At 51.7% G+C, this 17952-nt stretch overlaps 1 protein-coding gene across 1 annotated transcript in view; it reads right to left on the bottom strand.

The window, feature by feature from the left end:
• Positions 1 to 3461: 3461 nt before the first annotated feature.
• LOC128724674 (BMP-binding endothelial regulator protein) overlaps positions 3462 to 17952 on the bottom strand; it is a 36181-nt gene continuing 21690 nt past the window's right edge. Inside the window, exons 5-7 of the mRNA XM_053818395.1 lie at positions 5000 to 5436; positions 3780 to 4820; positions 3462 to 3635 (exon numbers count right to left, since the gene is read on the bottom strand). Coding sequence (XP_053674370.1) covers positions 3462 to 3635; positions 3780 to 4820; positions 5000 to 5436 — 1652 coding nt within the window. The remainder of the gene's footprint in view (positions 3636 to 3779; positions 4821 to 4999; positions 5437 to 17952) is intronic.

A 17952-nucleotide genomic window follows, 5' to 3' on the forward strand; every position in this document is an offset into this window, starting at 1 on the left:
ATTTTCCATAATTTGGCACTGCACTGCACTGTGTGTGAGCGCAACAGATGCATTGCTCCCATCATCGTACTCGCTCTAACCGTTGAAGCTTTCTCAACAGATGGCGCTAGCTTCAACATGAGTTTCCAACGAGCTTTCACCATGAGCAGATTTCGATCATAGCAGCATAGAATTGGTAACATTTTATGCTCAACTTCGAACAACATGCAGAGAAAGCAGCCCAACATGCTACGATCTTGATCGATTTGCATCGTTATTATGCGCTTCGAACGACTGTGATCCATGTGATATTAATTCCACCGACCATGCAGTCAAAGAAACAGAGTGCTCTTTTCACATACAGTATATTTATTATTGTTGGTCATTTTCACTCGCGTCTCCATTTTAAATAAGACAAGCCTCCCCCCCCGCTCGTAGTAGGAAGAAAGCAACACCGGTTACTGTTTTCGATCATTCTCCTCGGTGCTTAGTGCAGCTTTGCAAACCAAAATGATGCCGAATCAACGGTCGCGGAGTGTTTTGCCATCCTAGTGCCTCACCTAGCCTTCGCTTCGTCCTCGCTTCGTTCCGTCTAGTTTTCCTCAACTTCGAGTTTGCACAATAAATTAGATTTTACTTAACGTTTGCTTTTGTTCCTCGCCCATCACTGCAACAGCTGGTGCATCGAAACGCCCCAGCTGGCAACTTTTTTACACGCAATGAAACACAGATAAAACGGCGGTTGAATTCGACCTCCCGCGAGTGTGCCAGCGTGTGCTTGCACGCGGTTCCATGTGTGCGCTCTGTGTACGTGTGCTCATCTTGTGAGCGATCACGTGTTTGAGAGAGAGAGTGTGTGTGTGTGTGTGTGTCTGCTCCTATGGGTGCGTGTGTGTACATGTGTAGGAACCATATGAGATAATTTAAAACAAATCGTTTTTTATTCCACCCTCTATAAAATCACTTGCGCTCTGAGGCGGTTTCTACTTCGATGTCCTTTTGCCATTTGACTTCTGCATTTTATTCTTTTTTCTCCACTCAACTCGAACCTCTGATGCATGTTGGTGCATCAACCTATGTTCGTCGGTAAGACGTAAGAAAATCGATCGCTCACTATTGTCCAATTGGTCATACCATATCATCGATCGGCTAGCGTTCGCTTTTCTGTGGTTAGTGAATTTTCCTTTTCCACCACTTTTTTTCATTGCCTCCGGATCAAAATGGTGGCTGTTTCATCATTGCGCTTCTTCTGCCGTTACGTTTCGATTTACCTAATTCACTCACGAGATCACATTTTGCGCTCCTATTTATTTATATACGCCTAGCTCCCTTTCCGCTTAAGTAAACACAGACACACACAAACGTACACTTGTCCACGCGGCCATGGACGTGATTTTTTTTTCTGTTCTGCTCTGTTTTAACATCGTCCCTAGCTCCACCGCCTGCCGCCCTCCTCCTGTTCACCCTTACATCTAAAGCATACCGGTTTAGTATCGATTTCACTGGAGAGTTTACTGCGGCCTTTACCAGGCCCGTGTTCCTTAACCTATCTATTCCATGCAAATCTGCTCTCCTTCCCATCATTCCCCCGCTATCGGTTCATTTGTTCGTCTCCCGCATCGGTTCGAACGGGTAGCCAACGAGTGCCAGCAAATCAGGATGCGAACCATCCCAGGATAAGCGATAGTGCCGTGGTGCGTAACTCGAGCGCGCTTGGGATTAGATCAAATCGAAGTGTGGTTTTCGGGTTGAAACCGGCTTCAAAACCAACTGGGTGGTTCTGGGAGTGTTGCTTATGGAATGTTGAGAATTTTTTTTTCGCACGCTCAAGCACACACACACACACACATACTCGCGTACATGTGGTACGACGTGCACTTCCGCCACCGCTCGATGGTACATCCGGCGCTGCCAGCACGCGATCGCAATCGGATAGACTGCCCGTTCGAAGCCGCAGACTAAACAACACCTTTCCAGCGGGAAGCTGGCTGCGTTGCCTAAGCAAGCAACCTTTGCCCGGCGGCTGGATCGGTGATGGAGTTGACGATGAAGATGATGATGATAATGATGATGGCGATGATGCTGGCGAAACAAAACAAAACCCCCACCCGTTATCGATCGCTTCGCACCCTTTCCAATGTGCGAAATAAAAGCGATACCTAAGTTTTGCTTCACTCTCGGCTCGTCCTTAAGCCACGATCGTTTCGCGGGGTGAGAGAGGCACGAGAGAAGGAGGTGGTCACCCTTTTAGTACACGGTGACGAGCGAAAATGCGTTTAAGGAGCAAAATAAATACTGATGAATGTCACATATCGAAGTACTCATATTCGTAATAGTAGGCTGTTTTGGCAGCGGCTCCCGTGACGTAGGCAACCAAAGGACTAAGCACGGGGGGCCACCCTTTAGAGAACTCTTAGCGCGCTAACGTTGTGCTTACGAACTAGCATAATAAAATTACTAAACTAACGCGCGCGCTGAACGCGCGGTGAAAGTACAAAAAAAAAATGATGTAGCAAAAATAAAAATTATAATAATCTTTAAGAGACATAAAAACACTCCTCCTCACTGCAGGGAGCGAAGGGAAAATAAAACCAGCATAAATGTTAACACGAATGCCTCCAAACGGTTGAAGCTGAATAGTAAAACGACCTTCGTTTCCCTGTCTCTGCCCTATTTCTGCCTGTCCTCCCTGTCCGCCTGTACAGTGTCGACTTAAACTCTAACAAACACGCACTCACACACAATCCCTCGAACCCCTTTGCTAACCACCCCCATTCAGCTGAAGTGAAGCCTGGATGCAGCTCGAACGGATCGAGTATGAGGGAAAAATAAAAACAATGCACACACTTCTCCGCTCTCTTGGCCGCACGTGCACACACAAACGCATCGGGAAGGAAGCAGAAGAAGAGGACTCCAACCTCAGGTTGGCTGAGATTACTCGGTTTTGCAGATTCATCGGTTTTCCCTGTGTGCCCTGTTCGTCCTTTCGCCGGCCCTTCCCCACCCGGTAACTAATATGTACAAAATCACAGCCCGCCCGCCCGCCCACCCGCCTCGTATCGTCTCGTCTTGTCTGGCTGTGCGTGAACAGGGGTGTGCGCGAATAGGGGATGAAACCAAAATGGCGCAGGCTTACTCGCGGCTAACTAACTAAACGCGTACGCTAACCCTACCCTAAACCTAACCTAATGCAATACAACAAGCGAGAGTTTTTTTTTCGGGAGAGAAAGAAAGAGTGAGAGAAACCGTGTGTGTGTGTGGGAGAGAGAGAAAAAGAGTGTGTGTGTGTGTGCAAAGGAAAAACGATGCATACCGGAGGAGACGCATCCCTTCGGCAGCGCGTTTATATCACCCGATCGGGTTTGTGGGTTTTTAAAGTAAAATCATGGCGAGGTCGCTTCCAGCATCCAGTGCTGCAAAACGGGCCAACCGGAACCGGGGCTGGGATGCGTTTGGGAGAAATGGCGATGGTGCAGGGGCACTTAACGCTGCAATGGCGGTGGTGTCCTGCGATTGCCGACGGCCGGCCGTGACGGGATGCTGTTAGGTTGCTGCTGCAGTTGCTGAAGTTGCTGTTGCTGCTTCTGGTACAGTGGATGGTGCAACAGCTTGTGATGCTTTTTGTCGTGTTGCACTTGCTTCTGCTGCTGCTGCTGCTGCTGTTGCTGCAGGTGGTGATGCTGCTGGAGCAACTGATGCTGAAGCAGCAGCTCCTGACTCAGCTGGTAATCCTGCTGCTTTGGCTGGCGCTCACGCTTCGGATGCCGCCGGATGTTGTTGCTTTGCATCGCCGCCAGGACGCTCGGTTCGGGCTGCCGTGATCCGGTTGTGCTCCGCAGGTGGCCAGCCCGTTCGGGTGGCAGAAGTAACCCGGTCGCGTTCCGGCCGCAACCAGTTAGTGTACGCCAGTCCGGTAACAACACACCCTGGCGTAGGCATTCGTGCGCATACGCCGCCATGCTGTCACAGTAGCACTGCCGGTGGGGACACTCGCACATGTCAAACTTGCACGACTGGAAGTAGTTGTCCGGGTTGAGCAGCGAGTTGCAACGACCAAACACCTCCGCCGTTCGGAGCGCTTTACACAGTGGGAAGAACTTCTTCGTCTTGCATTGCGGGTGTCGTGCGGCCAGCTCCTTCTTACGCTGACGCGTACACGCCTTCGGACCACCAACGGCCCAGGATCGTGCGAATCGCCACACGTTGTGCGTCATGTTGAGACCGGCTCGCGTTACCAAATCGTCCCGGAACACGTTGTTGTAATTACCGCACAGTCCACACAGCTTGCCTTTGTATGCGGTCGGCACTTGCACCTGGATAAAGTTCAGCCCATCCCAGGACAACTTCACACCCAGTCCCGTCTCGACGATCACCTCCGTGTCGTCGTCACTGCGGAAAATGTGCACCGATCGGTCACTCATCCGGTACGGCAGATCCACTCGCGTTCCGTTCACCTTCACTCGCATTCGTGCGCCCAGATTCACCTTTACACCTTCGAGCTTTAGTGTGACCGTTTTCGTCCAGGAGGAGTACTTCGTAAGGCGCGCGTCGTTGGTGACACGGATCGAGAACGTGTGGCCCGAGCAGTCCGCCGTTAGCTGGTACTTGCATGAGCCCTGGAAGCTGTAGAAATTTCCGTCGAACGTTTTGTAGTGTGGATCTCCAAACACGGTGCAAACGCCTGGGCTTTCGACGCATCGTGGGCAGCATTCACCGGCAGGCGTTTGTAGAGCCTCGTTCGAGCCGCAACGTTTCTTCGGACATTGGATGTTAGCACACCGAACCTCACCCGCTCGGCACTCGCAAGAGGTGCACGCGTTCAAGCTCCACGTTTCGTTGTTCTGTTGGAGAGGAAAAAAAGAAGCATTTGTTATACAGTCTCTTCACTTCGATTCCAGAGATTCAGAACCAGAGATTTTCCAGCAAATCTAAAGATCATATACACCGATTCCAATATATTCGCGATCATCTTCAGATATTTAATCGACTTCATGGACTCCCCAGAATAGCACATCCTTACCTGGTACACCTTCCCAGCGGCTGTACACGTGCTCCGGTACTCGGCCGGCATCGGGCAGGATGGACAACACTCGCCAGGTTCACGTTGTTGATCCTCCAGGGCACACTCCAGAATCGGACATGTGCTCTTCTCACACACGGACGTACCGTTCTGGCAGGTGCAGTTCGAGCACTGGTCACCATGGTACGGTTTTCCAGGGAAATGCACCGCCTTGCCGATGATGCACATCGGTGACCCACGGTGGATTTCTTCCCGACGTTCAGCACACCGTGGACAGCATTCACCCGCCGATCGGACCTGCTTGGACAAAGGACACTGCAACACCGGACAGGAGCGTTTCATGCACGTCAGTTTGTGACCAGCGCACGTACACTTCACGCACGGGTCCTCGCTGAGGGTCGCCTCTCCGAACACCTTCTGGCCGTTTAACCGACAACCTGCAACGAGAGAAAGAGAGAAAGAGAGAACAAGTGAGAGAGTGAGAAAGTGTTGATGGTGAAAAAACAAACAGCAAGCCCAACCCGAACTGAAACTCGATGCCTTTTGCGTGAGCAAGGCCCAATCAAGTCGACCTACAGCAAACGGCACCACCGACGATGGTGGTGTCATTTCGGGCCAAACAACGCCACGCAGAAAGCAAAAAAAAAAAGGTCACACCTCGCAGTGGGCGAGCAATTGCGTACCCTTACGCAGGGCGGTGGGGAAGCCCGCGGGCAAGTTCAATGTCACGCGGAATTGAATCGGAAAATATGCTAAACATCTCACTCGTGGGCGTCTCACCGCCACGATGGCAAACTTGGCCTCGACTCGCGGAACCGGAGCACAACGCGGTGTTAATCAATCTTCATCTAATTTAAATCGATTTTATAATCGACGTCGACGACGACGACGACGACGACGACGATGATGGCGCGCCTCGGTGACGGGTGACAGATTTGGTCAAGGCAACCAGCCGCGTGGTTTCAGCGGAATTTTGTCTGAATTCACCCAAGGCCCCCGAGAGGTTTGACATTTAGCCCACGGGCGCCAGCAGGAAGTGATCTTTCGCGTGCCATAACCACTAGCCCACGATCCTCGGGCCTAGGGGGTGGATGTCGGCGTGTGGAGAAAGCAGCATCCCACAGAATCCCACCTGAATACCGGAGCATTCCGGCGCAGGAGGATTGAACTGTTTAACAGGTTCTGTTCCGGTGTTGGCGCGTCGCTGGGGATTATTGGCCAGGCCACGATCACGACATTTTCTCCGCCAACAATGTTGCGCCGTGTGTCGTTAGACGTGGCTCGAACTTCCAAAGCCCGGTAGTCGGACGACGGCGTGACTCATCGGATTAAGGTCGCGAAGTTCGACTTCCTAGAGGGTCCAGCTTCCCAGCGCAAGAAACGGACGCAAAAGGTTAAGGGACCGCTATCTCATTCTTTCTCACTCTCTCCCTCTCTCTCTCTCAGCGACCTACAGCAGCGCGAGTCGTAAGGATCACTCCGGGAAGGACTTCGATCGCAGGGCGGGCCGGTGATCGTGGTGATAAATGAAGCCGATCTCCGTGCAGGATCACCAGAAGGAACCGTCGAACGAACCGAATTCCTTATTTTTCTTCCAAAAACCAAAAAAAACAAAAGGGAAAAGGCAAGAACGTTGTCTTACGCGTGTGGCAATACCTTCGTCACGCGGCTCGGTAATAAGTGTATGTGTGCGTGTGTGTGTGTGATCCCAACCCTACTCCCTCCTGGAGGGTTCGCGGACTCGGCGGTGGGCCAACCTTTTCGGTATTTTATTGACTGACTAAAACAATAGGAAGAACGGAAGGCTAACGAAAGAGAGAGAGATAGCGAGCAAGAGAGGCATGAATGGCTCGTGATGAAGCGCCCAGGAGAGATTGCAGGGCTTTTCCTCCTCCCAAACCCTTACCCGTTTTGCCCCGCACAAACACCAGGTGCCCAGGAACGATCGCAGAACGAGTCCGGCGAACCAACCTGTCGAACCCTTCTCGGTGGAAGCAGGACGATGTCGTGAGTAACGCATCAGCGGACCACCGACAGCGACCGACTGTGACTGCGGATTTCGTTCTGGCCCCGTTCCGTCCCGCAACGTGCCCTTCCTCCCCGCACCCCCCTTGGGAACACGCAGCGCCATTAAGCGGGGCAGAGTGCCCACCAGAATGGAAGGGTGGACGACGGCCAACTGTCAGGGAGTTCTCGTTCGACAAGCACCCGGGCTCTGCGTGCGTGTGTATGTGTCTCCATCCCCACCAGGCCTGCGGCCCTCGCCCAGTGGGAGGGAAATACAGCATCAACAACAGCAAGAACAACGAAAAAAAAAGCGCCTTCGAAAGAAAACGGTTAGTTACATGCTTCTCAAACCGTTTGTTTTGCTGGGCTCTTTATTTTATTGTGCCTGTGCCCTTGTGCCCGGTCTGGCCACATGGCACGAATGTTCGAACCCCCCCCCGCCCCCATCTCCATCTCCACCACCCACCGAAGGCGCCCTTATACCCGTAGGGGAGGCCCACCCGATTGTGGTCCGCCCTTCCGCCACACGATGGAGCAGACAACGAGGGCCCACATTCCAGTGGGCTTAATGGCTGGGAAAGGAACAGATTTTTACTTTATGTCTTAATTGCATGTTTCGCCGTTCGCCGAAGATCGCCGAGAGAGCGAGAGAGAGAGAGAGAGAGAGAGAGAGAGAGAGAGAGAGAGTGAGCAGGAGCTGGTGGAGAATGAACGAAAAAAAAATGTACGATGGGAAAAAGCGAGATGACCCGGGCGGGACACCGAACGATAATCCTCCGATACGCCGTGGTGGAACATGCTTTTAGGTTGCCTCGTCCGCAGCTGGATGGGCACATTTTTCGATGGGTCCACCGAAGGGCGGACATGATCGGTGCCCATTTTGCGAGGTGCCCAAAAGCGTCTCGAAACAATACACAGCACGCTGTGGTGGAATCTCTCGGTGGGTTTCGAAGATCATGTCACCTTTGTTCGATTGGATTTGACCCTTTCGTTGGCACGCAAAATTGGAATTAAATTCGCTCACTTTGGAATGAGAAAAAAAGAGTCCCACTGGGGACTGTTCGCTTCAAGGATAAGCGTTTCTTTTTTCACCTTACGAGGTTTACTAATTTATGGCTTCTAAAATCAACACAAAACACTGAAACTAATTTGAAAAGCCATAATTTTCTCGCAAAAAAAAAACTAGCTCCAGTCTCTTTTACACTCGCACCCCGCAAAGCCTCCAGATGACGACTCTATTTGCAGCTCGCCCGGTGCAATCACCTTCGCTAATCTACTTAGTGCCTCGGTGGGAAAAGGGGGCCCGTGGTTGGAAAAACAAATAAAATAAAATGTAATAACACCCATCGGGCCTGCAGAGAGATGGACTCTGCAAAAAAAAAAAAAATCAACAGCAGCAAAAAGTCGACGAAGAAGCAACGGAAAAAGAAAAGGAGAAAAGAAGAGCCCCTTTCCAACAAACACATACGTAACGCGGCAACATCATCTTCTTTGCCCCATTCCCAGGGGTGGGTTTTTCGCGACCCCACACGGCGGTGAACGCGCCTCGTCTTCGGTATGCAAACAAACCGCCCCGAGCCATCGAAAGTCATCGATTTGATATTCCGATTAAATATTACACAAGCCAACGGGAGGAGAGCAAAAAACAAAACAACAACGAAAAAAAAAACACCTTCGAAAACCATTCCCTCCCCCAAAAACCACCCAGCGCGGACGGTTTTCAACGTGCAGAATCGCTAGGGGGTTTCCCGTTGCGTTTCCTCTTAGTGGGCCAGAGGAGAAAAGACAATGGATGGAGAAGGAAAGGGGAGCGAAAGCGAAACGTAAGTATCCACCCGCAACCACCCCCAAGTCCAGAACGCAGGCCTACCAGAAGGCGGCCAGTTGGAATTCCGGTTCGCATCGGAAATAAAACACAAACAAGTAGAACGTTCTTGTGGGTCTGTAGGGCGGTGATGGGGGGAGGAAAGCAAGGACAGGGAGAGAGTTGCGAGGGGCTGCGAGGGTGGCATCATCATCAACCGAACGCACAAATCTCGGCTCTTGCTTTGCTTCTCCTTTTTCTTTTTGGTTCGCGCTCGTGTGTATGTTTGTGTGTTTTTTGCGCAAATCCACTTAAAAGATCAACGATTGACGGAGGAGAGCAAGGACTCAGAGTTTTCCTTCGGGTGTGGAGGGAATTCGGGTGCAAAAAAAAAGAACAAAAAGAAAGAGCGAACAGAACGGCGGTAGAAATAAAGTGCTTAATAACAAGGCAGCACATTTCACGGGCCCATAAATGCCTAAAATATGGTAATGGTATTATAATTTGTCACACAAAGGCCGCAACTGGCGGGCTCTCGCTTCCCCACAAAAAAAAGGATCACCGCTGGCCACGACCTGGGAAGCCCCGAGCAAAGGTGCCTCTCCCGGTAGCCACGAGGTGCCGATCACGCGGCTTCCTAGGCGGAACTGTAGCATCCCCTAATTTGGCTTTCCAACGGCGAGCGCGGGTCAAAAGGTGACACCATCGCGATTCGGGCTAGGCCGTCAAATTAATTTTCTAATCCGCCAATTTCCACCCGCCGGTGAGCCGTGCGGGTGAGCGCGAAAACACCCGATAAGGCCCCGAGAAGGCAGACTCGAAGCATTCGCGCGACATTCCTGCCCGAGCGAGGGAGAAATATTTGATTTTTTATCGGTTTTATGGAGATGTTTATCATAAATTAGCCATCTCGCGTGGATGGGTGGTTTTTTTTTTGCGTACCAGCCATCGACGGCGATGACCCACCCTGAGAAGAAAAAAGAGGAATGGGAAAATTAATTCACAAACAGTGTAGAAGTTAAAACATAATCGTAAAACAGCGGCTCGACCCCTTGGCCTGCTTGGAAGCTGGCTTTAACCGGAAGAACTCCCCACGATTTCGGAGGAGCGCGATAAGCCACTAGCCACTAGCGCGCGTGCGTACGATCACCCGTAGGGGGTGCAATCGACTTCCACGTGAGCGAACAATTCGCCCCGGCTAACATCCGGCTCGTGGGAAATGCAGTAGCCGTCCTTAAATCATTCTACGCCCGCAAGATTCGATCCTTCCTCGGAACACTTCGCGCTGGCCGGTCCGAACTGGATCGGCTCACCGATCGCCGGAATGCGGTTTTTCGTGATGTCGTTCTTTATGCCTTTTTTTTGTTGCTGTTGTTTTCATCCCTCCACCCCAACCCCTCCCCCCCCCCCTTCCCTCCTCCCATTGCTCTGGCAAGCTTATTCCTGTCCACGCTGGTGGTTTGTTTTCTTCATCATCGCGCGCACGGCGGTATCATCGCTTGGCGTATGCTCGGGAAGCTCGTTAACGATAAAATATTATCACTCCGACCTCCCGCCTCGTCTCTCTCTCTCCACCCTCCCACCCCTTTCGGGTGGGTGTCGAGCGATCGCGGTTGGAGGTTGTAGCAGAAGGTGGCCATCTTAGGCGAGATGTCTTTGGAGCGCGCGCCGGCGACGAAATAGTCTCATTTCTTCGTGCCATCTTGAGCGGGGCTTTGAGTCTCTCCCCCCCCCCCCCCCCGTACACGACGTGAACGAAATTCCATTCCCTCACCCTCCCACTAACCAAAACCTGGCTGTCCAGCTTCGCGAAAGGGATGCCACGGGAATTCGCGATTATGTATAGTGGTTGGGTTTTATTTTATTTTATTTGATTTTGTGCGTTCTGTGTCGGCTGAAGCACTGCCTTTTGCTCACTTCTTTTCAATATTCTAGTCTTTGCTTCTCTTCCCACGCTCCCCATCGGCTCCCTTGTTTCGGCTCGTTTTGCTCACCATCCTACCTAACCGGGCCACCTTCGTGTTGGCATGGCAACAGGATGTCGTGCGAAATGGTTCGCGAGCGATGAAAATGTCACCACCGCCACCGAGGAAAACGTGCCGCCTCTCGCGCGCTCTTCTTCCCACCCCTTCCATCCTCATGGTTGTTGAGGCGCTCACAAAATTTGTTCTTAATTTATGAGCCAAAATTTATCATCCCACTTCCACGGGCTTCGGCCACGGCTGGCTGCCGATGGACGGGGTTGGAAATGGGGAACATCATTTAAGAGGATCGAAAACCACACATACACACACACACACACACACACGCGCGCGTACACCAATCGTCCAGCCACTCGGCTAGTGAGGAAAGCACACATAAGCGGGACATAAAAAAAAGTTGAATTGGCTGAAAACACTTTCGCTCTATCGGTTTTTTTTTCGGTGGATGAGGCCGAGCAACAGAAGCAAGAGGGCTGAGATGCGTCCATTCCACCTTCCCCCCCCCCCTTCCAAAGCCTTCAGAAAAGCGGAGGACACGAAGCACGGACGCCTATTGCCATGCAATTGGTCGCGTGATAGTTCTTGGCCAGATTTACGCGTTCATTTACGCGCGAGCAACGAGTAGCGGAAAATTAGTTTCGTGACTTATGCACCACTCGCAGACCATGATCTTCGCTGCTCGGGACGGCATAAGGCTGCCAAAATGGCCGAAAGGGTGGGGAGCAAATTGCAACAGCAGATAAATAAATCTCGCGCCTCACGCCCAAGAATAAAAGGAAGGCCTCCATATTTTGTTTTTCGCTCGTGCTGACCGAGCGAAATGTATCGACGCTCGGGACCCGAAAGGACACGGGGCCTCGGGGTGTAGGGGTAAGTCGATCAGCAGATGCTGAGATGCCCAGCTCAGATACAATGTTGGGTGTTGCAGCAGACATTCGAGGACGTTGAACTCGCACAAAAACGCAAGTGCAATCACGTTCGCGCCACGCATGTTGTCGTAGGTCTCTCCGTCGTTGGCGAAGAAGCGCCTCAGAGTGGGCCAGAAGTGAAACGTAACACGCCGATGATGTTGGGGAAAATGCAACAATGATCACCCAATCACACGACGGGTGCACGTGGCGCTCCCCCCCCCCCCCCCACGATCATATGTTATGGAATTCGAGCCGCTTTATGATCGTAATTCGAAAACCCTTCTACTCCAAGCAACGGACCAAAAATGGACACCTTCTTAAAGGTACGGTGGAAAACTGGTCTCAGCAATCCAGGCTCGAGGGATTGCTCGATGTTTGCCCACCAGTCCGGGATTGTGTTTGCTTTTCGCCAATCTCTGCGCTGCAGGGCCACCCTAGCGGGCGTGTCGGTGCAGCCGGTGTGTCGGTAATTCGGGCTCAGCAAACAAAATCAAACCCCACAACCGGTTCGGGGGCGCTCATTAAAAGCGTATAAATTATGAATTCATATTTTGCTGCACCATAAACACACCCTCACACACACACACACACACACGCACGCAAGGGTGCACGCGCGGGCAGCCATCTCGGAGACACCCTTTCGCAAGCACGGAAGGGTGGCGAACTCCTACGGCTTATCAACCGTACCGGCGCAGTCTCCGCAGTCGCGCAGTCTGACGCGTTTATGAGGACCTAAGGGGCTAGTTGGGGTGGATCGGGAGTGCAAGGGAGGCCCTTCCAGCAGCCGTGCGCTGCGTTCCGTCAAGTGGAAAGATAACGCGCCACCGGCTCGCCGCCTGCGCTCGTCAAACGTCAGGAGAAATTAGGCGTTGCGGTCGAAGTTACTTTACAGCCTCGCGTGAAGGACATCCGGCAGGGTTGGGTGGCCAAAAGGGGAGAGCACTGGGGAGTCGGTGGGACTGCGGGACAGACTGCGTTTGGAGTCCGGTACGGGAATTAACGGCGAGCTCCTCTAAATGGCTTCTCCGGAATGCGTAATGGGATTTCTCACTCGCTGCGACGTCCGCGATGAGGGCGACATTTTTGGGCTCTGCTTCGAGGCGCGCTTTTCCGAATGGATTTCAATAAATTTCACAAAAAAGATCAACATGTTCATCAAGCTTTATGAGCGCGTTTGGGGTCCGGTCCGGTAATGTGTTATTTTGTTATCTCACCCGCTCTCTCTCTCTCTCTCTCTCTCTCTCTCTCGCTCGCTCTTTGGCTGCGTCTTCCCAAAGCCGGACGAGTCGATGATGCCGCCAAAATCACGGGCTTACGCGTTTCGCGCCCAAACCGGATCGTTTATCGGCTCCGAAACGACCGCAAATTCGCCGTTAAAAATCGCCATCGGTGGTCTTAAAGGGAATTTGAAATGAAATTCGGAAGACGCTGCTCCACCGCCGATCGAAAACGATGCCAATGTGTTTGGGATGTTTTCGGCCCCTTTTTTCTCTTTCTCTCGCCGTGTGATGGAATTTATTTGTTCTCCGATCGACGTAATTGATTTTTTATCCAAAGCTTCCCCGAAAGATCCGTGTTTTCACTCGCGTTCGGCCTCTTACTGGGGTTGCCTTGAAACTCGGCTCGAGCTCCCTTACGTGATGCAAATCGAGCCACCGAACCTGAACGGAAATCCATCAATACCGAGGGTGGGATTTTTTGTTTCGTTTCGTGGCCTTTTACCAAATTCCAGAAGCCACCGCAACTTAACCAAAACAAATTAATATCAGCGGATTAAATTTGCCAAAAAAATGAAAAAAAAAACGAGCTAAACAAATAGACCGCAACTCGTCGCAAACAAACTTCCCCGGAGGAGAACCAGCAGCCTCGAGGCTCTCGAAATCGAGGGTTCGCACGGCGGGAGCTGGGCCGGGAGTTTCGCGAAAACGGAAGCGCAAAAGACGCAATCCGTGCCAAGGTATTTGCATTCATTATAGGGAAAACAAATGATGGGCCGCGCGGCCACCGGACTGAGCGTGACGGTTAATGGATTTCGAATCCTTCCCCAGTCCTGCTGCGGGAACATAAATAACGATAAAGCCCCAATAAATCGGGTAATTTGTATTCAATTTAGATTGAGCCGAATCCTTCAAAACGGTGGTTCCTGGTGGTTTGGTGGACCGTCTGATCTGAGGTTTGCTTGGTGCATCGGCGAGTGCGCTCAGATGTGACCTGATGCAGACCCTGGTAAGGGTCGGGAACTTCGTTGGGCATCGTTAATCCTGCTGCCAATTGGATTCGATAAGTTCAGCGGTGAGGCGGGTAATAAATGATAATCCGCCCGTTGCCTGAAGGCTTGCTACTCACTCTCTCTTTCTCTCTTCCAACTCGGAATTACAGGTCGATTCGATGTCAATGCGTACGTATCCGTATTTACCATCTCAGGAAGAGGGATGATATTTATTGGATTGCACTTTTTTACGATCATTTATTGGCATTTTACTGGCGCTTTTTATGGCGTAAACGTGTAAAAATCCCTCATTGCAAGCCACTTTGCATGGTTTTCTGGTGTGGTCAATTATCACCCCAGCTATTTCAGCTAATTTATTTGCAGTATAAAACAGCACACCTCTATTGAAATAATACTCAAATGCCAATGCATTTTACTTGTGATGTATAATTTAAGAATTTATCTGTTCATCGATCGATTGATGATCTAAGCACAAAAAAGGACCACCGCAGGGGAATCATTGCCCGTGTCAAAAGCCCCCACCAATTGGTCACATGCACCGAAGCTTCGAAAAGATACAATCAAAATTAGCTAATGACTTCTTGAAAAACTCAACACAAAAGCCCACACGAAAGGCCTCGTTCGTGACCACACGCCGAAAAAGAATGCCTCGCGCTAGGAGGAGCCCGAAGAACACCACAAAAAAAAACAAGCAAAAAGCCCACCGCAAGTTCCTTCGAGGACGGGCCCGAGTTCTGAAACCAGCCCGCCTGGTTCGAACGCACCCCCTGCCGTGCAGTTGTTTTATGGCTCAATAATTTTCCCCATAATCAAACAATCTCTTCATCGGGACCGCTCATTTCCCAAATGATTCATTGACGAACCGTCAGCCAGAAGTAACGAGCCAGCGGTTCGGACCGGCGCTCCATAAAACCGATTCGTGCCGCACATCCCAAGGATTCGATGACGTCCGGGACGATCTGAAAACCTGCCAGATCGATGGGACGCACACACAAAAGGCCGTGAAGGGTGCGCACGGGTCTTGAAGCCACCGAATGCCACCGGACCCACCCAAGGGCCACCAGCTCATTCATTCTCTCTCTCTCTCTCTCTCTCTCTCTCTCTCTCTCTCTCCCTTTGCTCTCGATCGCTTTGTTATTAACATTTTTATGCGACCGCTTGCCGACGCTTTCCGGGGGATAATTTGGCCGTCGCACGTCCGTCACGGTGCGTCCCTTCGAACCGGGCTGGGCATGGTTAGGAATGGGAAAGCACAAAGCCGGCCTGACCGGCGAAACAAACAAACTCACAAAAAAAAACAGAAGAAAAAAAAACAAACAATGCGACTCACTCAGACAGATGCCGCGTCTTCTTCAGCTGGACCAGAAGAAAACGAAATCACGAAACCGAGGCCGCATTATTTATTAGTTGTTTGTTTTCCTCCGTCCCGCATACGGGCCCTTCCCGATCCAGGCCTGGGCGGCTTTCCCGGCCGCCCTAATAATTGACCGAGCGATTTTGATAGTTCCGCAAATCGGCTCCATCGCCAATACCGCCACCAAAGCGAGCGGCACAAAAAAGGGCACGACGGTACGCAGGAAACCGCAAGAACGAACCGAAGGTTGCCATGCAAAATTTAGCATACTTCCCAGCTCGAATTATCCGCCGGACCCCCGAGATGGCATCTTAATGTTTTCATCTGCTCCCGATCCGATGACTGATTGCCCGGCGGCCCTCATGGGCCCCCCAAAAAGGGCTCGAACGTCAGCGAGCCCAAGCAGAAACGAGACGGACGGGCAATTTTGGACCGCCCAGGATGACGGGCATACCGACCCAAGCCTGCCTGGGCATCCGACATAATCATGCTGCGGCTGATTTGCCGCACGATGCCGATCATTACATGGTGTGTTTATTTGCTTTCGGTCAGTGTGCGTGCGTGCCTGTGTGTGTTTGTGTACCAGTGGGTGCGTTTGGACTCCATCGTTTGTCTCGTTCCTTTCTGCTCCGTCGGTTGCATTAATCAGATCCTTATTTTGAAGCTCCGGGAACGAATCCCCGGGAGCAGCACCGGCAATCGGCAGCAAATCATGCTCATCATCCTCATCATCGTTACGATCATCGCCGTGGTGCCCCGCTGGTCTTGATGGGGGAAAAAAATGGCCGTGGGCTCACTTATGCTAGTTATGATCCAATTATGTACGGTGAGTTTATTTCAATTAAAACCACAACCGGTACCGCCTCCCAGCGATCGTCAGGCAATGAGTGAGGCAAACAACCCACGAGAAGTTCCCACCACGGGTTCGATCGATCGCCGAGCGCGCGTAAAGCAGCATCTTCTCCTCTTTCTAGGGTGGAACATCGCGGAAAGATCGCACCGCTTCACACCAGCCGGCCATAAACTGGCATTAGGTAATATGCTGCCAAAACGAGCTGCCACAGTATCAGCACGCGGCGATGATTTCCATATTTGTCCCTAGGTGTTTATTACACGTATCGGAATTCCGGATTTGGTCGCGCTTTGCTCTCGTGCTATCCATCTCTCAGTCCCGGCCGGCCCCGGGGGTGGGTTGCGCATAAATTAGCAGGCGGAATTCCTACCCCAAGGTCGGCTGCGGGTTTCTCCGAAAAAAAAAAACCGCACATACCGCCGGGGAGGAGCCTTCGCCCAGGGCGTTTATCTGCCCAAAGTTGTCTTTCCACGCACGATCGAACGATCGGTTGATCGCACCACGCGTCTCGCACAGGCGTATTTATCTTGCTTCCACATTCCTTGGGCTAGCGGACGATGCGACCTCTCTTTGGGCGCTCTCCTTCTTTCTCAATTTCTAACTGTCAGCGGCGAAATGTTAGCGGATAAATCAAGCACCGCTGCTGAGGGGCTGAGAAGCTAAATCGGCCCAAAAACTAGACCCCAGAGCGGGATTGAATCGTCAACATGTGCCGTGCGAAAGCGCTAGAATACGTGAAACTTAGAAGAACACATACCCTGAGTAAGCGACCGGTTAGCAAGCTGAGCCTGGCCAGACCGACCCACCACCCGCTGCGAGCCCATGTCACGAATCTATCAGCGGCAATCGATTGCGATGAAAACCGACGAAATCGATTAATATTGCAGATCGCCGGACGCGGTGCACTCCACTCGCGGGCTCCGGGTGACGATAAATAAATCGATAAATAAATGTCAAACGGTTATGAGGCATCTATCTCCCGCGGGGTTTCGCTCGGAAAAAAAAGGTGCGGCTCTAGAACACGAGCCCTGGCCAGAGCCTCAATGCACCCCCGGAGAACACGCTAGCGCCCCCTGGCGACTGATCGGTGGGACACCAAAGACGCACCGAATCGTATATTAATGCGCTTGTTAATTATAGATTAAGCATATAATTAAGATCTCGCTGGGAAGATAAAAATCAATTCCGAGAACGGACGCAGCGCGCGAGAACGAATTTGTACGCGTTCCGGGGAAGGAGGGATTCCCACCCAAGGGATTGGGGTGTAGGGTGCAGCTGCACTGCGTATTAGTAGGGCATCGAGCCACGCTAAATAGGGAGCTACGAGCGCAGGTCGATTGGAATGTCCGGTTTTTTCGAAACAGAAAAAGGGATGAGAAAACAAGCGATCGAGAACGGCCGGAACGCGGAGGCCCTGCAGACTAATCATAGTCAAATTAACCTGACAGCTCCTTCGGAGGAGTCACGGTAGAAAGCGGTGCGCGCCACGGTGAGGTGCGGCCAGTAGGAGATAAAGCAACACGAATAAAAATAGCCCCACGCGAGATTGAGATAGCAGCGAAGGTCCACGCAAAGGCCTCACGGTAAATCTTACAGTGTCGAAGATCGGCCGTTAAACATCGGCGATACAATCAAATGAAAATTAATGATAAAACAAAGCATAGAACACACCCCAGTCCATCCTTTCCACCATCCATTCTTTGGCCCTGGATGGGACCTCCCCGAAACGAAGCCTCGGATGAGAAACGCACGTCGAATCTCCGCTGACAGCGCTTGGAACCGTGTGCGACATGACAAATTGGGGTCCCGGAA

This window comes from Anopheles nili, chromosome 3 (assembly GCF_943737925.1).
Source record: "Anopheles nili chromosome 3, idAnoNiliSN_F5_01, whole genome shotgun sequence".
In the NCBI taxonomy this organism is placed as follows: domain Eukaryota; kingdom Metazoa; phylum Arthropoda; class Insecta; order Diptera; family Culicidae; genus Anopheles; species Anopheles nili.